Genomic DNA, 23,280 nt, shown 5'->3' with positions numbered 1-23,280 from the left:
TACAGAGACGTAACTCAAACGAGATCTTAGCAGACCTCACCTGCTGATCTTAGAAATAATAGTCCAATGGATTCCCGGGGTCGTAGACCATACGACGTTCTATCTAATCTAACTTCTGTCTGCTCCCTCAAGGTGAGTAAGTTGCCGGCACAAGGTCAAAAAAACACAGTTTTATCCACAATTCAAGCATTTCTTACCCAATGCTACCACAATGACCAAATATCAAGCCTTTCCACTTGAAACGACGTTCTATCAGTTAGCCTTTACATAAAGTGCATCCGCATATAATTTGCCGCCTTGAACTTCTTTTATTCTTCCCGAATCAACCTCTATATAGTAACAACAAGCTTCCCTGTGAATGCCCGGGCAGCCATCTTTTCTGGAATACTCTCCCCTTGCTCAAGGGGCAAAAGAGTAAGATGACTGACGATATTATGCTCAGCAACTGCTTCAAGCATCTTGGCGACTTCGTCAATGCCAGAATGCAGCGAGCCCTTGACCACGATTTCTCTGAAGACAAGGTTGAATGCATCAAATGTGAAACCCTTCTCCGGAAGGCCAAGGACCACGCATGTTCCTCTTGGCTGGAGACGATGTAATGTCCAGTCGCTAGCTGGTACATCATCCGTACACACGACGGCAGCAGCGAGGCCGATGTCGTCTGCGAAATCCAAAATCTTTTGAGATGCCTGCGGGTCGTTGAAGCTGACGACAATATCAGGCCTTAGGGCTGTAGGCACTTCTGTAGCCAATTTGAGACCGACTTCGGACTTGTCGATGGCAGCAACCCGATAGCCCAGTGCCTTGGCAAACTGAATGCCCAACACGCCAAGGCCGCCAATTCCCACGATTGCTATCGTCTGACCTTTCTTGAGGTTAGTCTGTTTGATTGCATTCCATACTGTTGCCTGTTGCGATAAGTGTCAGCAATTGACCGGGCCAGCTAGTAGTAGGGCGATTTACACCGGCGCACATCAATGGGGCGGCCTGCTCAAAGGAAAGATTATCTGGCAGATGAACCAGGGCATAATGCGAGGTAATCATATACTCCGCGAAGCCTCCATCTGACTTGACGATCCCATTCATAGTCTTGTTCTCGCAGTAGCGAGCATCCAGGGAACCAACAGTGACCGATCGCCACTCGCATCCCTTACAGCTGCCACATGGCTTTCTGAAATTCAAAACGCCCACACGGTCGCCCACTTTCCAGTCTGCCGGCACCTCAGGGCCTAGAGCCGCAACAGTCCCTGCTGGCTCATGCGAGCCGGTAAAGGGCAGTTCGGTCCCATACGCGCCCTCGTAAACTTGGTAGTCGGTGTGGCAGAATCCTGCTGCTGCTACGCGGACGAGCAACTCTCCTGGGCCCGGACTGGGAACTGGAACATCACTCTGCAGCTGATAATTCTCATTGAACTACTGACTGATTAGGTTGGGACTTTGGGAGTACCGAGGAGCTAGCGAATCGGTCAACGTACCTTCACCAACCTCAACGCCTTCATCTTCTTCGGGACCGATGTGGACTGCTGCATTGTATGGGAACAGCTGTCTTTTCGCCCACTGTTACTTCAAAGTGGCACTGACACAATTTGGTTCAGTCGCCGACTTTTTGAAGTCCATTGGACGAAGTTCAACCCGCGCGACTTGAGTGCTATAGAAACAGGACGTGGAGAATGTTTGGGGTAAAAAAGAGGCCAGATGGGGCATCAATCGCTAGGTTTACCGAATTGCTCTAAGCTGTGTGTTGCGTATGCCCACGAGTTGGGACAATTAGATCGCCACAATCATGCAACAATCTGTCGGCCCTAAAGATCCATGTAAAACTTAATTGAAGAACTAGGTAGCTCATTTGTGAGAAGTTTCGGTGTACCGTAAGTTTGTGTCGTGGTGATACCTACTAATCATGCTCATCACTGTGGAGTGGAGTTCGTTGGAGAAGAAACTCCCCCGATCGATAAGCCAGCTTGTGGAATCCATTACAAATAGGAATCGGAGTCAGAGGCCGCAAGACGATCCTCGCGTCCACTCTTGGTCATCATATCGAGGGAAAAGGGCGTCGGCGATTATCAATCAAAACAAACACCTGGAGTTGAAATCGGGAGCATATTTATGTCCTGCTGGGCTTCAGCGTAATCCAATTCCTTTCTCTCACAATAGAGACTCTCATCACCTTGCGTTATTCAACACCCAACATCTCAAAATCCAACAAAGCCATCACAATGTCGAAGAACATCAAGACAATCCCTACCTCCGAGTACGACGAGGTCATTCGCGTCGTGCAGGAGTACTATGTCGATGGTCTCCGTGTCGGCAGCACCGCAACTGTTGCCAAGTCTTTCCACAACGACGCCACTATGTACGGACTCACTCTGGATGGAGTTCTTCTCGGCGGCCCTGTTAAGAACCTATACGACTTCATGGATCAGCACGGCGATGCGCCGAAGATCAAGACTCGCCTGGATATTGTCGGCATCACCCCTACGACAGCAGTTGTGAAGGTGGACATGGAGAATGATGCTGCGGGGTGTGACTACACCGACTTCCACACTATGATCAAGTTGGACGGAAAATGGCAGATTGTTGCTAAGGTGTTCCATACATACAAGTCTTAGGAGGATGTATTTATGAGGACAGGGCTGGACTTGAATGGAAATATATGAAAAGGATACAGGATGGTCTTAGCATGGCAGCTATCACTCCTTGAAAAGACAGGCTGTTGAAAAGCTACGAAGTCCTCTCTACTTTAATTTGAAGATCAATTTTGCACGCCAGTCATGCCAAGGTATCCTAACCCTTGATGCACGGATTCTAAGGGACTTCGCACCTGCGGTTGCAGTCCTCATCTCGCCTACCGATCAACATCCAGTAGCTTCGCCTTTGCAAGACAAGGCTGAGCTCATGGATCGGGTTCATATCTGTAGATGTGCAGGGGACTATGCTACCTCTAAATTACGATCAATTGGAAAAGCCTTGCGAACTTGAGCACGTCATCTCACACTATCAGATAAAGAGGAAAGCTAAGGATTACTCGTCAATTACGGCCCTGTAGTCGTCTTATCTGTCGGGGACGTCTCGGATGAAAGCGCCGAACCTTCTCCACCCATAATACCCCAGCTTTTGCACCTTTTTATCATGATAGCGTGGGGGAGAAACAAGCCTCATTTCTTTACACTCCACCTTACGGACTCTCTCATCACTGTCCACTCGTTCAAGCTTAACAACCACCAAAACAAGGGCTCAAATTGTCCATCCACCAATGTCACCAAACGGCAACGAAGTCCCTTCCATTGCTTGTACTCGGTGTCGGCACAGGAAGAAGAAATGTGACCAAATTCTCCCGAGCTGCGGGCAGTGCACGAAATCTGGCGCCCCCTGTGTCCGGTTTGCAGAAAGGAAGCCCAGAGCGGCGGCGGCGGTGCCGTGGGAGTATGTTCATGGCCTGGAAACTCGCATCGAACAGATGGAGCGGACTCTGGCCGAATGCGTCGCAGAGCTCAGAGGAGCACATAGGTTGACACAGAAACTGAACTCGCCTCACGGATTCGTTGGCTCAGATTGTGAACAAAATCCATCGCTGAATGCGAACGACGAACTGATGCAGCACGATTCAGATAGTTCCATCCGCGGTCACGAAAGCGAATGGAGCTCAACATCTCAAAGTGCAACAACCTCCAAATGCCGGCTACGCACAAGAAATGACCTAGTTGAAGACAACTCGGTATCGCCAACATCTCAGCATGAGATTACTCATGATCCAAGACTGCGAGATTTAGATGTTCACCCGCGGCTTGAACCGACTGATGACGAATCAGGGGTTGATCTTGTTAGCCCATCTAATCTTGATGGCTACCTTAAACATGTTCACCCGATCTGGTCCTTCATGGAAGAGGATTTGCTGAAACAACAGCTTCAAGAGAGTATGTCAAAGGAGGCCGCCAAGAACAACTCACAGCTCTTCTTCGCCCAGCTAGCTTGTGCCATAGGCTGCTTTTACTCGAATTCTTCTACCCCGAGTCGCGTAAGCATTGCTCGTTCCCAGGAACTGCTTCGTCATGCAGTGAAAAATTATTTACAGGATGCAATTCGGCAATCAACTACTCGTCAACTGCAAGCCTATCTTTTGATCGTCATGTACGCGATTCACAGTCCGGCACCATATCAGTTCTTTGACACTACCAACGAAGCCCTTTCGAAGATGGCCGGGATCCTCTCAGCCTTCGGGCGTCATGTGGGAAATACAGAACCCGATTCAATCGACCGCGAAGGGAATCGGCCTTTATTTTTAGTAAATGGTCAAGAAGAGAAGCACCTCAAGACCGTCCTAATCTACTCCTATTCGGCATACGAGCTGATGGCTCTCGCTTGGGACCGTCCGCACGGAGAGTTTATGGAGCTGATGGATGGAAAGGTAGTTCATCCCAACGATTCTAGTTATCTATCAGCCACGAGTATCAGAGCTAACCGTGCATCAGGCTTGGAACCAGGCAGCCTGGAACACATTTGATGGAGCTCCCCAAGACGTCGTTTTTGACCATCAGTTCTTGATTCGCCTGATACAAACCAAGATCAGGAGGTTTTGGAATGAAAGTGAGCGACTTGATCTGGAGGAACAGCGTCAACAGAGAAAAGATATAAAGGCGGACTTGGATCGCTGGCGAGCCTTGATCCCCTTCACGTCGAGCAATATCGAGAGATCAACCAACTACCATCCTCTCTCTATGTTGAAACTATACGATTATAGCGTTTGCAACCTTTATCAGCAGGGCGATTACTTCCCTACGGATGAAGATTGCTTAGTTCTGCTGTCTGCCGTCAGTGAAAACTGCCGGTGTTTTCGGCGTATCCAGACACACCGACCCATGGTTTATTTGACATGGACTGGGGCGAGTAACCTGTCTTCCTATTCCTAACAGCGGACTAACTTGTTTTCCCATAGGTCATGGAGCAATTTCGAGTCGGCGTGACGCTCTTGGCATGTTACTGGGAGACACCGTACCTCTCCCGCACCATAGTCTTTGACTCCCCTGATACACTCCAGGCCCTCGAAGACTGCGAGTTCACACTTTTGCGATTCTCCCAACGTTGGGAAGCAGCTAAAGTATACCACAGGACATTTAAGCTTCTGTTATCCCAAACGCCATTGTCATTTCCTGACAACTCGACCTTCACGTTTCCTGAGCACATGGCCAATGAGGTGCATGGAATGATGAGAGATCTTCAACATCACGGTCTAACAAGGAATGTAGTTTCGTTGATTTCACGAATTGCGTTTCGACCATCCATGTTGGAATGAGAACCGCATAACCATGAACAATCAGGGTGGACAAATGGGATAGATGTTGTGGAATACCTCGGAGTATTTAACTAAAGCCATGTGCCCAGCGTGAGAGGTTCTGTACCCCGCTTTGTAACATCTAGACCTGCGATGCTGTTAGCCTTTACTTGGCCAATGCGAATTGATAGAAGAAAGGAAGCATACAAAGACGACATGATAATCGCAGATCTTGGGTTGGCCATCGACCTTCTGGATACGGATTCTGCATGCCCACACTCCAGTCTTCGTCGTCCCGTCTTCCCAATTATACACCGTGGTGCCGTCGACCATTAGTTCAGATGACGCAGCATCGAAAGAGTAGACCTTGGCCGGCCGATGACTCCGAGAAGTCACGTTAATCCAAGAATTGTTGATCATTTGCTTTATTTCTTTGCAAACACTTTAGCACCGACTTCTGTGAGAAGGCAAGGGAGGAAAGGAGTGTTACCTGCTCCGCCGTTTGAGGACTTCCCATTTCTCCAAATCTTGGCGTCATCGGTAAAGCAGTTCAACCACGCATCCTTTGCTTCCCGTATATCGGCATTTCCAAAGAGACTATTAAGAAGTTCTCGCACAGGGTCTGACACAAGTGAAGGGTCGTATTCGTAATTTAGGACCGCCATGATGACACAGGGGGCAAAATAGTAGTTTTCATCAACTCGATGTACGGCAAGATAGGTATAGTGAAATACAGGACGTCTCTGGACCACTTATACTTGTCTTCTTGAGAGGATTGCTGACATATATGCACCTGAGTCGGGGTTTCGGTCCACACGGCGGACTCACAAAGTCCGACAACTAACTGCCGGACAAGCGGCCGCAAATTTGGTGACATCGGTGGCAGGCTAATCGGCGGGGGTAAATAAGTTGATTTGCCAATGCCTATGTCTGCTTATTTTCCCGGCCTGGATGCTCGGTGGATGGAACCTATTCTCTATGGCTAGAGACTTACGGGTTGTCGTACACAGATCCCTGTTGACACTCTATCTCGGATTCTTTGAAAGTTTTACTGACTGTTTTTATTACAGTCTTAAAGGATAATGAGTTCCAGGTGTATTGTACCGTGAGGTATCATCTTGCTTTTAATATCATCTGTACCACCAACGAAAAACACTCTTGGATTTATGCACCAAGGTGGCGGCAACAGTAGAGCACATGTCCTTCGTCAAAATAGTTCAGGCAAGCATAACTATACGCAAATCCTTAAGAGCATCCTCGAGGAGAAACATAATCTCATCAACTGCTTACTGCAACACAATGAGCTGTCGGATCGGGAGGAGCGTCTGGATTCTAGGACCTGAAATATTTACTCGTCTAGCCACTTGATAACCCTTTGGAGAACCTGCTGCCCATCATGTGGTAACTCAAATCTAGCATACATTTCCTTCACTTCTTCTTCTGTTGCTTTCGCCGTGTACGCTCCATCATCGGCATCGAGGATACCCTTGGCCACAATGTTTGTCATCTCAGGGTGACCTTGAAACGTGATTATCTTATTATCCAGGGACAAAAGAATTTCGTGGTCCTCAGCCAAGGCCGTAAAATCAGGAGAAGGCGTTGCAATAGATCGTTTGTGAAACTTGTGCAGCGCCTGAGCCAAGGAAACATCCGTCAGTTAGGATTTAATGTCTTTCCACAAGCAGCCACTTACCAATTTACTCGATTTCACTCCCTCTTTGTCAAGACCAAAGAATTTCATTCCCGCTTGTGTGCATTGAAGCTGCTGGACACCAACCTACTCGCAATCCGTTGTTAGACGACAAATTGACAGAAACAAACGAGCTATACGTACGACATCCCCTTCATGATTCCAGCCAATCTTGCCACCCATAGCCCGGCAAATCGCTTGGTGACCCCAGCAAATTCCGGCAATCTTAGGGCCGGATTGTAGCCCTACAGTGTGCCTCACAAAATCTAAAGTTTTCTCCACCCAAGGGTCCAAATCAGGTAAAATCAGGTTGAAAACTCCGCCGGTGAGAATGATGAGGTCAAACTCCTCGGCATTGGGGAACACTCCATCAGTGATGGGGTGAAAGACCTCAATCTCGGAGCCCGGTCTGATGGCCTGTATACAAGTCCTCCATGACTCGACCATGTCCTTACCCCATTGGGCCGGGGTGTCATAATTGCGGAGGACCGCGACTCTTAGGGATGGCTGCCTCGAAATCATGATGTGTTCGTGTAAGAAAAAAAGTCACGAAGGCCTGTCGGAGGAACGAGCTGGGTGTCAGAGGACAGATTAGTGTGGCCATAAAGATTGACGGAACATGGACCTCTTTCTACTGTTTCTGATTTCTTCCCGTTTCGGACGCTCCACATTTTGATTTGACAACATGGAATCTCTTATCTTGGCGGCCTGCGGTGTCAAAGTCCGACAACGCCCCACCCAGTATCGTGGTCTCATGGAGACGCCTTGATAAACCAGGGAGGCACCACGCGGGGAAGCACTAATCAGTTCAAGTGATACGCAAGGCCAAGGATCAAAGACTAATCAGATAAGATTGAGATCCTCTGTTATACATAGCTTGCTCAAGCTTGGCCCATCGAGCTTCTTGGCAGGATTTCAGGCATTGAGTCGACGAACGACCACCCTGCTATTCCTGTATGCTGAATGCCGGGCGAGTGTTTTGTTAGCATCTGTCAGGCTTGTTTCTTCGAGAAGTAATCTCAAGGACACAATTCATCTAGAGCCATCCTGAACTTTGGCCGCTCAGGGCCTTTGCTGATATCCCCACACTGCATGTCTGCAATCGGCGAACCCGGCACCCACTTGGGTTCTACGACGTGTCAGGCCATACTTCTTCTCGAGCCATTCCATGGACAAACCATGTGACGCACAGTGCCAACGACAAAGATAAACGAGCTGATAGACAAGCGGACTTTAAAGCCCATCCAATAACGATGCGATATTTTCTTCTCCACGCGATGTGGAGCTCGGTGGCTGGCGGCACCCCTTACCTTATCGCCACGAACCCCAGAGGTTACCCCGGAATTTTCAAGGGACCCATGGTGATACGGGGAGGCTAGAACATGTCGTATCTTATCGGTGTTAGCAGTAGAACCCTAGAAATCTAGACTCGGGTGTCTTCAATTGTTCAGATATAAATGGCGACTTGCGGTCGCTACTGGGAGTTTATTGTCACCAACCTTTATCACTTCTAGCCCATCAATCATCTCTATCAACATGAGCGACAAGAAAGAGCTAGGCATGATGCCAGAGATCGAGCCTTCGACCACGACAGGCGTCGGGGATATAAAAAATGTTGACGAGAAAGGCCGCCCTGTCATTGTCGAAGACGCCGAGGAGTTTCTCCGCATGCATCAGCATGAATGGGGTGACTACACTGAGCAGGACGCAAAACGAGTTCTCCGTCGGATCGATTGGAGGCTCATGCCGTTGCTAATGGTTACATTGACCTTTGCCGGTGTCGACGTGAGTATCCTCATCCGGCCTTGTTATGTGGAGGACACGCTTTACCTAACATGAATCCAAACTAGAAAATCATCGTGTCGAATGCTGCGGTCTATGGAATGACCGACGACCTCAACTTGAGGGGCCAGCAGTACAGCTGGGGTACGTAAGGAATGTCCAATCCGGCGACTCGACAGGCTAACTTTCCTTTGCAGCGGTCTCTATCTTCTACTTCGGGTTCGTCGAGTCCAACCTGGGGACCCAACCTAATCCTAACCTAAGTCTAGTTACATGCTTGCAGCTTATCCTGCCAATGCGACTCTCCAGAAATATCCCGTTGGGCGATGCCTTACACTAGCCTGTATTGCTTGGGGAGGCTCCGTTGCGCTCATTGCCGCATCACCAAACTTTGCCGTTCTCATGTTCCTACGTTTCCTTATGGGCACTACAGAGAGTTTTGTCTTCCCATGCATGACCATCTTGGTTAGTATGTGGTATACAAAGAAGGAGCAGCCGCTGCGAAGCGCTCTCACTTTCACCTCATTTTCGACAGTAAGTTGAGCAATACGCCTGAAGGAATGTCTGGTAGCTAATCATAAGCTAGCTGTTCTCCGGCACGATATCGTATGGCATTGGCAATGCTGATATTGCCATTGCTCCCTGGAGGCTGCTATTCATTACCCTTGGGGCAATGACCATGCTCTGGGGAGTTGTCTTGTTCTTTACTATTCCTGATTCCCCTCTCCAGGAAAACTTCATGAAGGGCAAGGATAAATACATTGCGCTCGATCGAGTCAAGGCCAACATGACCGGAATCGAAAACAGAGTAGGCCGTTGTCGTGAGGCTGTTGGTAGTGTGCGGTGCTAACGATGTGATAGGAGTTCAAGCTGTATCAAGTCAAGGAAGCTTTCACCGACTACAAGACCTACATCCTGTTTCTATTCTACCTATGCATGAACGTCCCTACTGGAGGTCTTTCGGCATTTGCCGCACAAATCATCTCGGGTATCGGCAACTCGAAACTCGAGACTATGCTCCTCACCATGCCGGCATCGCCTTTCCAGACTTTGGCTAGTTTGACAGTTGCCATACCACAGAGATGGCTCAAAAACAAGCGATGCTTGTCCAGTGCTATTTGTTGCTTGATCCCCCTCACTTGTTCTATCTTAATCAAAGGTGGGTTGGTGAAAGAAGAGTTGTGTATTTGCCTGATACTAATATTCACTTACACAGAACTTCCAGCGGAGAACAAGACCGGGAGACTCCTCTGCTATTACTTCTTCTATTTCTTTTGGGGGCCGTACGCGACAGGTAAGTATCTAGAGTCCTCCTTGGAGGGCATACAGCTAACCTCAGGCGCAGTTCTGTCACTGCCGATGGCAAATGTTTCCGGCCACACGAAGAAGCTCACTGTTACAGCCAGCATATTCATTGCATACTGCTGTGCTATGATCATTGGTCCTCAGGTCTTCCTTACCAAGGAGGCCCCGAATTACCCAACTGGGTACAAGTGCCTCATGGGATTCGAGATCGCTGCCATCTGCCTCCTTGGGATGTATGCTGTTGGTTGCAAGATAGAGAACAAGCGTAGGGACAAGAGAGAAGGGGAATATGTTGAGCTTTCGCTTGGTGAGATGGTTGACGACAAAACGGACTACGAGAAGAGAGGGTTTAGATATGTATACTAGGTGAGCCATGAAACTAGGCTACGCGGTTGGTGATAGCAATACATCAAGACTGGAGCCAATGTCCTGAAAAGGCCTGAGATTTAATCGTGAATGATTTGAAAGAAATTTATATATTGACTTCATGGGAATAATTACATAAAGGGATATTGACCTGATTTCGGTAATGACATCTCCCGCAAATGCCAATGGTAATACCCTCCTACCGGATACATCCTCTAGAATGGATATGTATTGTGAACCAACCTCGATTTGTAGAGTTCTGCAAAAATAACTTACCTAAACTAGGGAAATTATCCGATAATGAGTTGGTTGGAACTGCTTCAACTCATATGGTGGTGAGCAAGTATATTATCAAATATTTATAGATGCGGGAAATGTGCTGTCCGCGGAGCTTCTCACCGGGGTCAGGTCTGCTGACTTGAATGATGCTGTCGATGTCCGGGACCCACCCTAAGACAATAAGTTCATAGTCACATACCTACAGGTAGAGTAAGACTTGAGCATAGTTGCAGCAGCAAATGTAGGTATGTTATATTTCACTACAGCTGTGACTATTCTATCCCTTTTTTAACGCTAGGCTGGCAGCTGTGGCAAACTGCTGACCATAGTAGAAGAGATCGGGGAAATGAACCGGATAACTAGACTGCATCACAATTGTTGTGTTCATATCGGGGATAATGTAAATGGCCTGGTCGTATGTTCCCAACGCTGCAAACCCCCCATCATCGCCGAGCTGATACATTTTGCCACCGCGGGGCATCGTCCACCATCCGGTCTGATATCCCGAATGCGGCACAACGTCGATGTTTCCTGGAGCTCGGATCCCAGTGCTGGTGCTGGCGGCAGAAATGTCATCGAACCAGCCAGCCGGAACGCGAGGTCCGCCGCAGCCATTGAACGAGTCGAGGATGAATAGCCCGAAGCGGGCCATGTCTTGCAGAGTCAGGGCCAGTCCGCCGTGCCCATCGACTTGGCGGGCCCCAGTTGTTCGCATGTAGCCATCGTACTTCATGCCAGCAGGTTCCCAAATATGTTTGGTGACCCAGTCTTCGAGAGGCTCCCCAATGGCCCGGGTGAGAGACAGTGAGAGAACATAGTAGTTCGGGTTGTAATAGTTGTATACCTCGCCAGGCTGTGCCACCTTCTGAAAGGTTTTGAACCAGTCGAGCACAGCCTCCGGATTGGCCCGCGGGTAAATGTCATTGAACAAGTCCGGGTTGTTGGTAGAGTTTTGTTCAGTGACTCCGGAAGTCATGTCCGCAAGGTTGCGAAGGGGAACCGATCCGTAAGCCGAACGGGCAAGCTCCGGAACATATTTCGAGACCCTGTCACTCAAGCTGATCTTTTTCTGCTTGATCGCTACGGCGAGTGCAGTAGACACAAACGATTTTGTGACCGACTGGACCTGGTTCCGAAATGACGGCTCGTTTCCATACTGGTATCTCTCAAGTCGGATAGCGCCGTCCTTGACAATCATAACGCCTGCCAAGCCAAAGTGGTATAGAAAAGAGTCGATGGTGTGCAAGCTACCATTGGCCTTGGTGGAGAAATGGAGTTCCTTGCCTTTGGTTAGACTGCGCAACTTCAGCCCGTGACGAACTTGCGTTGTGCGGTTCGGCAACAGCTCATCCTCATGACGGGTTACGAAGGCGGTGTTTGGTGGATCGGTTATATTAAGACTGGACATGTTGAAGGTACCAATTTGAGCCGGATCGATATATGGTATCGCCGCCGTGTCAGCAGCAGATGTTGAAGGCATGTGGAGCCCAACAGCACCAAAAAGAAAGACCAAGGAATTCTTCATTTTCATTGCGGCGTCTGGGATTGTTCACAAATGTGTATATCCGCAGCGTTGAATGGTACACCACAACGATAGTGTCAAGACCGGGCATATCAAGATGCATCTTAATTATAACCATCTGGCTTGCACGACCCCTAAGTTACCTACCTTCCTATTCAAGTCAAGGCTGGAAGATTGGAGAAACAATTACTAGAGATACCGCCAGACTACCTATCTATCGGTTCAATAGTACACGTCGAGCTATTGAGTCCGGGGTTGTGCTCTTCATGCGGTGTAGTGTAGCCAGCCAACCTAGTCGATAGGGGTAAATCTTGTTCCACGTGGGGATGATTAGAACATGGAGGCAAAAGTTGCGGTGCCATTGTCCGACAATGGAGGGAAATCATCTGATAACGGCCTCTTTTTAACCCAATCTCAGAAATCATTGTTGACCTGGTGAACCTGATGGTATGTGAGCTACAGTGAGAAACATAGTGACTTAACGGTCGCCTCAAATTCGATGCTCAGCTTATTAAATACAGACGAGAGATAGCAAAGGATTGGGAGAAATCACCAAATTCTACGCACCAGAACATAGTGTCGTTCCTCATCGATTATACGAAGAGCGATACAGCAAAGATTTCTTAGGGACTTAGCAGTCGTGAATCATTGCGTCAACATTTAACTCGCAGTAATGGAACGATAATTTACATTATATCCCCTACATAGTCTGCTAAATAAGTCTCTGCCTTGTCCTCTGTTTACTGGGACATGGAATTCTTTGCCCCGTCCTCAACTGCCCGGCTTTCAATCACAACGCCTTCGCTCTGAAGGCTCGGGCCATGAAATGTGTGACGCTTGCCAGCCCACCACAGAATAGTAACAAAGACGAGTGCGCCCACGAGTACTACAGAAAGGTAGTTCATAGACGCTGCTGCTACCGGAAGCATAAGCGGGAAACAAAATAGGACGGTGTATAGTGCCACGTAGAGTGTGGAGAAGACATTGCAAAATGTTCCCAGAACCGGACCAAGATTCAGATATCGTTTCGGAAGAACGTGTCGTCCACGGATCAAGACAATGGTTTGGGGGATGGCGCAGGTGAGGTTTATTGCCAGAATAGCCAAGCCCACAATGCTATTGTATGCCGTGGTTGATGCAATATACAAAAGACCGAACACGACCATAAAGGCCCCAGCTAGCAATGTGGCATTGACTGGTGCGAGGAGAGTTGGATGGATTTTGGCGAAGATGTGTGAGTATGGGAGACCGCCGTCGCGCGAAAACGCCCAAATAAGTCGCCCAGATGTGACGAAGCAGCTAACAAGAGCACCGTAGTAAATAAAGCATATCCAGACAGTGAAGAAGGTCGCTGCAGCCTGAGAATTGATGGCCTGAAGAAAGACCTCATATATGGGAAGTGCAGATCCGGCAACTTTTTCGAGATCGTTAGTACTGAATATCATGGCGATTGTCCAGGGGATGCTTGTTGCGGTACCGATGGCCATAATCATGATAATGACCTTGGGCACAGTCCGCTCGGGGTTGGGAAGCTCCTCGGCAATATGGGTTGCACCATCCATGCCCAGAAAGCCATACATAGCCTGGCCAGTTGCTAGGATGAAGGCCAGGCCATCCGGCCATCCGGTGACATTGACCCATTCAGCAAATATCACTTTTGCTGGTTGTTTCTCTTGACTTGTCACCAGAACCGTGATAAAAGCAACAACGAGGCCAAGGAGAGACGAAAAGAGGAAGACTTTCTCCGCTGCTGGGATCCATCGAGGAAGCAAGATGATGAAAAGGCAGGAAATAGCCGTGATCAGTGTGTAGATAAGCCAGACTTGCCATGCCGTCCAGACATAGCTTGGGTGATATAGCGAAGCGAGCATCAGTGATGTTTGAGAGCAGAATACCGTCGTACTGATAGTCCCAAAGAGCCATCCTATACGCTGTGTGAGTTACATTCCATGCCAAGTGGTGGTGTTATTGCCCACATACCCAAAATGCTAATCCAGCCTATGGCAAAGGCCATAGGCGCACGATACCTCTCCGTCGAAACCATGGATGCATAGCTGTGGATCATGATCAGCTATATGTCTATTCGAAAGTGGTAAAAAAGGCTCTTACTGGTATTGACCACCGCTAGAGGGAAACGCAGATGCCAGCTCCGCCAAGCCCAGAGCAAGGATGGTGCAAGCAACGCATGCTAGGACCAAGCAGAAAACAACGGCAGGGCCACCTCCGGCCAACAGCGGTGTCACAAAAGTTGCAGAGTACCCAATCCAAGTATTTGTGATCGAAAAGGCCATGGCAAGGGTAGAAGTCAAGGAGAAGATGCGAGGCATGTGCGTAGTCGACGCGTTGGATCGGGTTCGTAAATCGTCCGCCATCCCTAGGGGATGTGGATTCGGTTGGGCTGGAGGAGACTCCATGGTTTCGGTTGCAGGATGGTTAATGTGAAAACTTTTACTGGCAAGAGTGATGGAGAGAAAGGACAAGAACGATGATGCTCGCGGAGGTGTCTTGATTTTGAGGCACTTCGTGACTAACTTATTATTCGAGACCGTCTCTTTTTCTTAGGCTAGTGTAGATATAAAAGCTTATCTTCGTTTGCATAACAGCTAGTTCAACAATGGACCGTTCTAGCCGAAGTCTTATCAGGTGGTGACACCTTGGGGAAGGGTGGCGGACATTTGATCCGACACTTTATTCAACGTGGTTTATTTTCTCCACACGTGTCAAGGCGATTAGTAGTCAGTTAGAGAAGCAGCGATGTATTTAACACAAAACACAACTTAATACAGAAGATCTTGACGCAGGTCTACGAGCTCACTCTCAAGTATGCACATCAATTCTGAGAATACTGAGGTCCAAGTCTTACGCAAAGCGCTACTATCGCGAGACATGCAGATCGGCCTCTTGGCTACATTTTGACCCCACAGTAACATCTCCAAATCTTAGGCCCTCCAACTATCGTAATTGGCTCCTGGATTAAAATCTTACGTCAAGACTGATAACACCAGCCCCACCTACTACACCCCTGTATCCATATATGAATTGTGCAAGCATTAGAAGTTGTGTTGGATTCTGACACTGTATTGCGAAATCTCTGACGGATCGACATCCTGACCTTGGTCAGAGGGAGCTTGAGATGATATAAAATCCCTATCGAGAAAATGTAGGCGGCCGGAAGGAGGGATACTAGATGAATACACACCCGATTTAGAAGTCATCCCTTATATTGAATGTGCCGTACGCTATCAAACAGAAAGTATAAAATCATAATAAATATACCTTTTGGAGGCCTTAAATATGGGGATTTATAGTTTCTTTACCATCCCTGCGCTTGATTACTGCACGTAATACAATAGTGCTGAAAGGCGCATCGGTGTTTTAATAGCTGCAGGGCTAGGCTGACAAACCTAGCTACTCTGCACTGTCCAAGCAATTGAATGTTTATGCTTTTTTTCTTCTTAATTTTGATGCTCCATTTTCTGTCTTGCTTTGTGACCTAGACCAAGCTGTTGCATCAGCTCTTATCGCCTTCTTTACTTTCTATTCCTCTAGCTCCCAAAAGTGACACTTAATTAATTGCTTCCCGCCTCCAGTAAACCTGTTCCTCCTTTGGATCCAGATCTAATAACATCCTTCCTGACATCGTTAACTCAATTAGTGCCGTGGTTTGATAAAATGGGAGGCGGGGGAATAAATACCCCAAACCTCGCCGGGGGATATATACCCCAACCCTCGCTATTTGTGCTTTTTCAACTGGCACTGTGCACGGCTTTCACCGAAGCCAACGATCCCTGGGATGCAGGCCCGTGAAAAGGCGGTGTGTGTCTTAATGATACTAACTGTATGTAGTTGCGTATTTTGTGCACTTCGAATTGGCCGTAGCTTTAGGTATGCGACGGTGGAAGGCAGCGTGGTGTGATTCCCGACAACGGAACAGATCAGCTTCAATATTCAACTCTTATCTTTAAAATCCGTGATCTTGATAAACCAGAAAATTGGCTCCCTCCAATGCGTTTTACATGCGTCGTACTGCTTAAGGATTAAAAGTGTCACATTTTAGTACGGTGTTTTTGCAACGAATTGCAAATTCAAAGCGCGGTGGCTCGGACAGAGATTGCACTCCACTCTCGTTGCAAGTTCATCACAATGTGATATTACAACCATGGTCTCCAGGAAATACTGCTGAATCTCCCGGTCTAGTTTTTGTCTATAGGTCTTATATCTAAGGCAAGATGTTTTCCTATTCTAGTTATGGCGCGAGAAGGCTATTTATATAATATCCCTGGTTTCTGGTCCTCAGAGTAATCTTCTCGAAAGAGACCTGCAAGGCCCTGATGCTTACGGAAAGCCGACCCCTAGTCATAAATGAAGCTTCCCGGCACCATGTAGCGAGTGGCTTATTACATTAATTAATTATAGAATATTCCTCGACATGTTGACTGAAATGGGGGGATCTCTCATCCTTAATCATGGGGCGTGATGGTTGAGCATACCGGATGACACGGCAACGAAGGCACTCTGACTATGACTTCATAATGCAAGAGGCAAATAGAGTTCGTTACTCATACACGGATAACGCTGAGTATTCTGATGACCTTGCAATCTCCAAACCCCTTTCTTCACTCATGACAAACCACCTCCACAGCACCCACTTCCTCGGCGCTTATAAATCAATTTCCCTGTTGCAGATGTGTCGGCAACTCCGAAAGGGACTTGGCTAAATTTCTACCCCATTGCATACTCTGCGCTTTCAAATACTATTCATTATCGTGGGGTAAGCACCTGCGAAGATAGAATCACCAACATGAAAGTTGGGTCTGCAAAATCATCAACCTACAACAACATATATTTATCGTTTGGTCACATCTGACCGGAGAGGATATGTCGATCAAACATCAAGACCTCGGGCACTTGCGCAGTTCCATCGACGCTACTTGCACGGACCAGAAATATGGCCTGCCTGGAACTGCTGTTGTCGTTGTTGGCAGAGATGGAGAAGAATTGTTCGCACACGCGGCTGGTAAACGCGGCATCACTTCCAAAGAGCCCATGTCACTTGATACCATCTTTTGGATAGCTTCGTGCACAAAGGTCATCACGGCAATTGCCTGTATGCAGCTCGTTGAGAAAGGTATCCTAGATCTGGACGACGGTTCCCACCTTGAACGTCTTTGTCCTGAGCTTAGGGATCTAAAAGTTCTTCGGCCTGATGGCTTCCTTGAAGTTAAAGATGGGGCCATAACCTTGCGAATGCTACTCACCCATACCGCTGGCTTTAGCTATACCTTCTCCAATGAGAGGTTAAGAGATTGGACATTACCGTCAGGCGTGGATGAGCTCTCCGGAAGGTTCGAAGATATGAAGCAGCCCTTGCTTTTCCAACCCGGAAAAGGTTGGGAGTACGGCGTGAGTTCTATCGAGATGATGTCATTACAAAATTTTACTGACGTGTCAAACCAGATCGGCATCGATTGGGCGGGTATAGCAGTCGAGCGGGTCACAGGTCAGAGTCTAGACGAGTATCTGAAGGAGAAGTTATTCGAACCATTGGGGATCAAGGACATGTCAATGATTCCGAACGAGAGCATGCGTTCTCGGATGGCTCATATGCACGCTAGAGACCATGACTGCAGTCTAAGGCCACGAGATCACCTCTTACGTATCCCGTTGGTTGTCGATCTTGAAAATAAGGATGAGGTTCGCCAGGTATTCAACAGCGGTGGTGGTGGGATATTTGCAACCCCGTCGGAGTACTGCAGTTTGTCCCCTTTCCGTTGAATATGAGATGATTGATGTCATTGGCTGACTCTTCGAACCAGAGATCTTGGCAGTTCTGCTCAACTCTGGCACATGCCCACGGACTGGTACTCGAATTCTACGCGAAGAAACAGTCGAAGAGATGTTCCGCAATCAGATCCCCGAATTCCCCAACTTCAGTAGGCAAGGTATGGGAGCAGCAAAGCCTGATCTTACGACTGCTGTTTCGGAGCTGTATCCTGTCGAGCATAACCCGCCACAGGGCTGGGGCATAAGCTTCATGCAGAGCAATGGTGGCGTTACTGGAAGATCGAAGGGAACTGCGCACTGGGGGGGCTTGGCTAATCTCTGGTGGTGGTGCGATCGAGAGAGGGGGGTTGCAGGGATGGTGTGCACACAGATTTTGCCTTTCGGAGATGCTCAGGTTTTGAAGCTATGGAATCAGATTGAAACTGAGGTTTATAAAGCTCTTGGATAGACACGGAGTCTCTTTACACAGTTCAAGACGGTTGAAAGCAAGGGAGCGTTTGACCTCAGTGCGTGAGTACTTACGAGTTCCTGTCTCCCCAACCTTGGCGATGCTCGGATCAAGTCATGTAGAAACATGAAACCAATACCTGAGCCATCACCTATGTATAATCCTTGATCTGTTCATCAAACTTGGTGGAGTGTGCGTTTTTCCAGATTACATCCCTGTGAGCCTGCTCAAACATTAACATAGTGCATGTAAGGTATATTACTGAGATGTTACATCATAGTCTTAGTGTCTCTAAACAGTCGGTCCTATCGAAACAAACGCACTATCACAGTGTCGGGGCGGAGTATCTCTTGTCGTGGGAGTGTCAGCGATATGGCGAGTCCGCTCCGGAGACTTTAGGATTCCAAATGGCAGAAAGGTATGGTCAGATTTGTGATGACGACATGTGGTTGTCTGATTGAGGAATCCTCCTCCTCCTCCTGCTAAACCGACACCTAGTTCAGCAAGCTAGCAATACAAAGACAGTTAGCAACCATCGCAGGGGCCGAGACTTCCTGCAGAAGGACTATAACATCGCGAATGCCTTCTCTTAGGAGCCATAGGTAATCGAAGCCAATTTGCGTATGTTATTACCGAGACCGAAACCGAGTTCTTATATACTCCGGTGCCGATAGCGAGAGCGAGCTACTGTTGGGGTAAGAAATGGATGTGAGGGGCGAATGTCGATTTGATAATTCCCCCACCCAGCGGCTGCTTGCCGAAGCAGGACTCGGTTGTGAGCCGAGCACATGGTTTTCTATCGTGCCATGATCTGCTTACTCTGAGTCTTAAGTTTCCCTCCTTTATACCACATTCCTATTCTTATCCTCATCACTTATCCTCGCTACTTGCTTATCGGTACCACTTCATCACCAATCAACCTTTCATCAAAATGAAAGAAGCTGTTTATGACAAAGACCTCCAGGTTGAGATTCGCAATGTTCCCAGGCCAAGTCCGGGACCTGGCCAGATCCTCATCCGGACCGTGGTATCGGGAACGAACCCCAAGGACTGGAAGTATCCCAAGTATTGGGCGGCGCCTGATACCCCAGCTTTCAACCACGGTGATGATGTCGCTGGCTATGTAGAAGATGTTGGCGAAGGTGTTATTGGGTTTCACCCTGGCGACCGGGTTGCTGCCTTCCACGAAATCGGTACTCCGAATGGAAGTTTTGCCGAGTATTGTATCGCCCGGGCGCAGTCGACTTTTCAGCTGCCAGAAAGAACTTCTTTTGAAGGTTTGTATTATTTTACTCCCAGAACTGGCAGGTTTATTGTCCTGATAGCTTACTGATCAAGCACAGAGGCTGCCACTATTCCCCTTGCTGCAATGACCGCCGCCCTCGGTCTCTTCCAGAAGCTCGGCCTTCCTCTCCCTTGGAAGCCTGCTACAACCCCGACGCCATTGATCGTCTATGGCGGCGCAAGTGCTGTAGGAGCATATGCTATTAAGTTGGCCACGCTCTCGAATATTCATCCTATTGTTAGCGTCGCTGGCAATGGTATCCCTTACGTTGAGTCACTGCTTGACAAGTCAAAAGGGGACACCGTTATCGATTATCGGAAGGGTCATGATCATGTCGTCGAAGAACTGCGCAAAGCTGCTGGAACTGATGTCATTTATGCCTTTGACGCTGTATCTGAGAAGGGCAGCGTTGGGAACCTCGGCAAAGTCCTAGCCGAAGGAGGCCGGATTGCAACGGTACTAACCCCCGAAATGGCCAATGCTGCGAAGGAGGATGCTGGAAAGGCTGATATACTGTTCACCCTAGTCGGTACAGTTCACGCAGATGCTCCTCCAGGCGCGAAGTTTGGCGATCGCGAGTTCGGGGCTGTCTTTTACCCATTTCTTAGCCTGAGTCTCGCGGAGGGTTGGTTCAAGGGTCATCCTTATGAGGTGATTGAGGGGGGGCTTGATGGGTTGCAAAAGGCTATAGGCTTATTGCAAGATGGTAAGCTTTCTGCAAAAAAGGCTGTTTTGCGAATTGCTGAGACTTCGAGCATTGTCAAGAGTTAGGTATGTGTTTTATATAGCTATACTCGAGTACAATTTATACATTCGTTTATTCTGAGGAAAAAGCTACAATCTCAATGTCAAGCCTTGTACTCAAGTATTAAAGCTAGGAATGGAGCAAATTCTAGCCTTTAAACCATTTACAGCTCCAAAGACTCTATCTTCTCTTCGCAACTCATAACGAACTCCGTTCCCAATCTAATTCAATTTACCGCAAACGCAAAACAAACCCCGTTCATAACATAATAGCCAGTGCAAACCGTGTAGAAGTCACAGAAATCAATAGAGATCTTGATAATAATAGCAATTCCCCTATAGCTGATACAAATACAAAGGCTTAATGGCTCTGCAATCATATGGATTCATTGCAGATTCGCGTTAAAAGCGGATGACGACCGCGTCAGACGCTACCTTGGGGAGAAACATGATGCTCTCAAGTTAACTCGCCGAGGTCTAAATTCCCTCATACGCTCATTGCATCGCACTGACCCAGAACTCGAACCTGCACGAGCCGATGGTTCCAGATCTCATCCACATTTAGCGCTGCAAGTAGGAGCTGTTTGCAAGCACTGCAAGATACGATGTACAAACCTGTGGGTTCTTTCGCGCCATTCGACGAGAGCCCACGCACGCGAGATTAAGAGTACTGGTGCAAATCGAAACGACAGGCTCGGAGAGAGACACGGCGATGATAAATGCTTGGACACCTCCAAGCATCTGCAGCAATTCATCCAGAAGCAGCTGGCAGATGGTCTGAAGACACGGGACATTGGCTGAAACGCAACTATGGCCGAAGTAACGCAATAAATAGAAACCTTAGTCTGTCTGAGTGTACTGTTGACCTTTGAATGGACTGGGTATATGGTCTGTACTGTCGATACTATTGTTTTTTTCTTTTTTTTACTGTTGAGCTTCTAGTCGTATGTGTGTACTGGGGCACCTCACCGACATCAGTAGGCCTTATCTTGGAGAAAAGACGTTCTGCCTCAACGCATTGGACCGCAAGCATGCTGTCTTCCTTCCTGTGGAATCTATCAATCCACGTACAAGAGAACGAAGCATCCCACAGTACTCGACTCCCCGTGAAGGCGATACTCTCCTATCATTCCGACCAGCCCTGTTTCATTGCCATGTACACGCAGCCGATAACCACGGCATCCGGGTACGTTCGGCGAACCGACTCGGTGAATATCCATCCGCACCACATGGATTGAACATGTCCAACTTTACTTGATGACCCGCCGTCAAGGCTCAATCCCCCTGACTAGCAGCATCGAGGACAGCACTATCCAGGAGCTGGTGTGCCCAAGCCTTGAGCACGGCGATGCAGCCCTCGGCTTCCGGACAACAATCGTTGGTGGTCCATTGCCTCAACCAGTGTTACAGCTCATAGACGAGGGCAGACAGAGCCTTGTCTCCAAAAGTAATTGGACCAGCCTAATGCATGCTGTGCTCGGGGGTCCATGAAGCTGGAGAGAGAACCCACAGGCTTTGGAAGTGGGGCGAAGGTATGGCACTCTGACTCTGCTAAGCAGAGTGGCACTAATACTGACAAGGACGGCGTTCCTTCGAGACATCTGGGGGCCTCGGGGCAGGAACGGCAGAACCCACCCCGTCACCAGTGAATACGATGTCGTAGGGGGGTGTGACTCGAGGAGCCGGACCGGCAATGGAGTTCCTTGTCAACACACAACACAGCGAGAGCACGCGGGGATCTGCTTGGTGCATCCCCTCTTCGCTTTTATGCAGCCAATGCAAGTCATTCTCTTGTGAGGAGAGTTAGTTGGAAATAGAGGATAATAAGCGCTTGAGGACCAAATTCCTGCGAGCATCAATGGGGCATCAAGGAGATGCAGGGTTTGCGGCAGACGAATTTGGCATCCGTTTTTCGCCGGCGAGTTTCCGTCCGCTTTCTTTGCCGATCCCCGCAGATTCCCGCCCCGGATTCCTCAAGAACCATAGGAATCTCACGAACAATCCAACACAACATTACCCGCTGGTGGGCGAATTCCCGCCCATGGCATCCCGGCCCTAGCACAACCTCTCTAATGTGCAGCTCGGTCTATTAACGGTGCTATGAAATTGAGAGGTTGACTCGGAAATATGAGTCTCTCCAGAATACGCATGGAGTAACAGGAGAGACATCTCTACAAAGAGGGAATTGGACCAGCTGTCATTCGACAGCTTCCCAACTCGATCAGCGGTACCCCCCAAGTAACGATGCAAAGCTACTTCATCTAACTCTTTTCTTAAGAGGTGTCTCAACTCCTCCCAGTTCTCATGGTGATAACCTAGTCCAGTGAATTGCAACAGTGAGCCGTTGGTATTAACTGAAACAACTGTTGTGTCTGAATCAGGAACGTCGTTAGCCTAACCGATATTTAAGAAAGCGATCTCGTTGGTGCTAGGGCTATAGTTATATCGTAAAAGTGCATTCTATTCTGTTAGAGTTAGCTGGTTATTGCTATTAGCCAGCTACGAAACTTGGATTCAAATAGAATAACTTAGAGATTATTTAAACTAAGAACCTTCTAAGAAGTTCCAGGTATTTAAGTGCAAATACTATGGGAATCTATTTAATTATTATAAAAATATTAAACCGAAATACTGAAATTATAAAAAGGGTTTTCAAAAAAAAAAAAAAGGTTTTTATGCTGGTAGTTTATTCATGTTAAAATGAACAGATTGAAATGAAATTAGTAGTAAGATATAATAGTATTAGTATTAGTGAGGAGAAAAAAATCACTTAATTAGTCTTACAGTAGACATTTCCAGTACCGGT

General features: G+C 48.0%; 10 protein-coding genes across 10 annotated transcripts; 5 read left to right on the top strand and 5 right to left on the bottom strand.

Moving 5' to 3' along the window:
• Positions 1-260: 260 nt before the first annotated feature.
• BGZ61DRAFT_396238 (chaperonin 10-like protein) lies at positions 261-1,511 on the bottom strand. The gene is made up of 3 exons (XM_046242952.1): positions 1,476-1,511; positions 964-1,413; positions 261-908 (listed from the first exon to the last, which is right to left on the bottom strand). Exons 1-3 carry the CDS (start codon positions 1,497-1,499, stop codon positions 330-332), a joined length of 1,053 nt encoding a protein of 350 aa, XP_046100770.1. The 5' UTR covers positions 1,500-1,511; the 3' UTR covers positions 261-329.
• Positions 1,512-2,193: 682 nt separating this feature from the next.
• On the top strand, positions 2,194-2,609 carry BGZ61DRAFT_426073 (uncharacterized protein; the record flags this gene model as incomplete). The annotated part of the gene is made up of 1 exon (XM_046243668.1): positions 2,194-2,609. Exon 1 carries the CDS (start codon positions 2,217-2,219, stop codon positions 2,607-2,609), a length of 393 nt encoding a protein of 130 aa, XP_046100769.1. The 5' UTR covers positions 2,194-2,216.
• Positions 2,610-3,253: 644 nt separating this feature from the next.
• On the top strand, positions 3,254-5,252 carry BGZ61DRAFT_535723 (uncharacterized protein; the record flags this gene model as incomplete). The annotated part of the gene is made up of 5 exons (XM_046254302.1): positions 3,254-4,015; positions 4,073-4,405; positions 4,470-4,808; positions 4,934-5,191; positions 5,244-5,252. The coding sequence occupies 5 exons, from the start codon at positions 3,254-3,256 to the stop codon at positions 5,250-5,252; spliced, it is 1,701 nt and encodes a 566-aa protein (XP_046100768.1).
• Positions 5,253-5,428: 176 nt separating this feature from the next.
• Positions 5,429-5,934, bottom strand: BGZ61DRAFT_359728 (uncharacterized protein; the record flags this gene model as incomplete). Its single annotated transcript, XM_046241103.1, has 2 exons — positions 5,429-5,700; positions 5,760-5,934. The coding sequence occupies 2 exons, from the start codon at positions 5,932-5,934 to the stop codon at positions 5,429-5,431; spliced, it is 447 nt and encodes a 148-aa protein (XP_046100767.1).
• A 683-nt stretch (positions 5,935-6,617) lies between these two features.
• On the bottom strand, positions 6,618-7,481 carry BGZ61DRAFT_359997 (class I glutamine amidotransferase-like protein; the record flags this gene model as incomplete). Its single annotated transcript, XM_046241129.1, has 3 exons — positions 6,618-6,902; positions 6,963-7,046; positions 7,104-7,481. 3 exons carry the CDS (start codon positions 7,479-7,481, stop codon positions 6,618-6,620), a joined length of 747 nt encoding a protein of 248 aa, XP_046100766.1.
• Positions 7,482-8,522: 1,041 nt separating this feature from the next.
• BGZ61DRAFT_496541 (major facilitator superfamily domain-containing protein) lies at positions 8,523-10,412 on the top strand (the record flags this gene model as incomplete). Its single annotated transcript, XM_046251031.1, has 8 exons — positions 8,523-8,744; positions 8,810-8,885; positions 8,939-8,960; positions 9,011-9,275; positions 9,328-9,549; positions 9,603-9,900; positions 9,958-10,035; positions 10,087-10,412. The coding sequence occupies 8 exons, from the start codon at positions 8,523-8,525 to the stop codon at positions 10,410-10,412; spliced, it is 1,509 nt and encodes a 502-aa protein (XP_046100765.1).
• A 556-nt stretch (positions 10,413-10,968) lies between these two features.
• Positions 10,969-12,216, bottom strand: BGZ61DRAFT_359957 (beta-lactamase/transpeptidase-like protein; the record flags this gene model as incomplete). The annotated part of the gene is made up of 1 exon (XM_046241123.1): positions 10,969-12,216. The coding sequence occupies one exon, from the start codon at positions 12,214-12,216 to the stop codon at positions 10,969-10,971; it is 1,248 nt and encodes a 415-aa protein (XP_046100764.1).
• Positions 12,217-12,953: 737 nt separating this feature from the next.
• BGZ61DRAFT_359439 (amino acid/polyamine transporter I) lies at positions 12,954-14,585 on the bottom strand (the record flags this gene model as incomplete). Its single annotated transcript, XM_046241080.1, has 3 exons — positions 12,954-14,137; positions 14,194-14,267; positions 14,323-14,585. The coding sequence occupies 3 exons, from the start codon at positions 14,583-14,585 to the stop codon at positions 12,954-12,956; spliced, it is 1,521 nt and encodes a 506-aa protein (XP_046100763.1).
• Positions 14,586-17,091: 2,506 nt separating this feature from the next.
• On the top strand, positions 17,092-18,445 carry BGZ61DRAFT_359594 (beta-lactamase family protein; the record flags this gene model as incomplete). The annotated part of the gene is made up of 3 exons (XM_046241093.1): positions 17,092-17,616; positions 17,671-17,968; positions 18,030-18,445. The coding sequence occupies 3 exons, from the start codon at positions 17,092-17,094 to the stop codon at positions 18,443-18,445; spliced, it is 1,239 nt and encodes a 412-aa protein (XP_046100762.1).
• Positions 18,446-19,376: 931 nt separating this feature from the next.
• On the top strand, positions 19,377-20,501 carry BGZ61DRAFT_481366 (putative quinone oxidoreductase; the record flags this gene model as incomplete). The annotated part of the gene is made up of 2 exons (XM_046249283.1): positions 19,377-19,722; positions 19,789-20,501. 2 exons carry the CDS (start codon positions 19,377-19,379, stop codon positions 20,499-20,501), a joined length of 1,059 nt encoding a protein of 352 aa, XP_046100761.1.
• Between the last annotated feature and the right edge of the window lie 2,779 nt (positions 20,502-23,280).

Source organism: Ilyonectria robusta (genome assembly GCF_021365365.1).
Source record: "Ilyonectria robusta strain PMI_751 chromosome Unknown BGZ61scaffold_18, whole genome shotgun sequence".
In the NCBI taxonomy this organism is placed as follows: Eukaryota; Fungi; Ascomycota; class Sordariomycetes; order Hypocreales; family Nectriaceae; genus Ilyonectria; species Ilyonectria robusta.
This window is presented reverse-complemented; position numbering and strand designations above follow the sequence as displayed.

Coding starts and splice junctions, on each gene's coding strand:
- BGZ61DRAFT_396238 (XM_046242952.1), bottom strand. CDS start 1,499: ATGAAGGCGTTGAGGTTGGTGAAG. Junction 1,414..1,475: donor AGGCGTTGAGGTTGGTGAAG/GTACGTTGACCG, acceptor ATCAGTCAGTAG/TTCAATGAGAATTATCAGCT. Junction 909..963: donor CCCCATTGATGTGCGCCGGT/GTAAATCGCCCT, acceptor TTATCGCAACAG/GCAACAGTATGGAATGCAAT.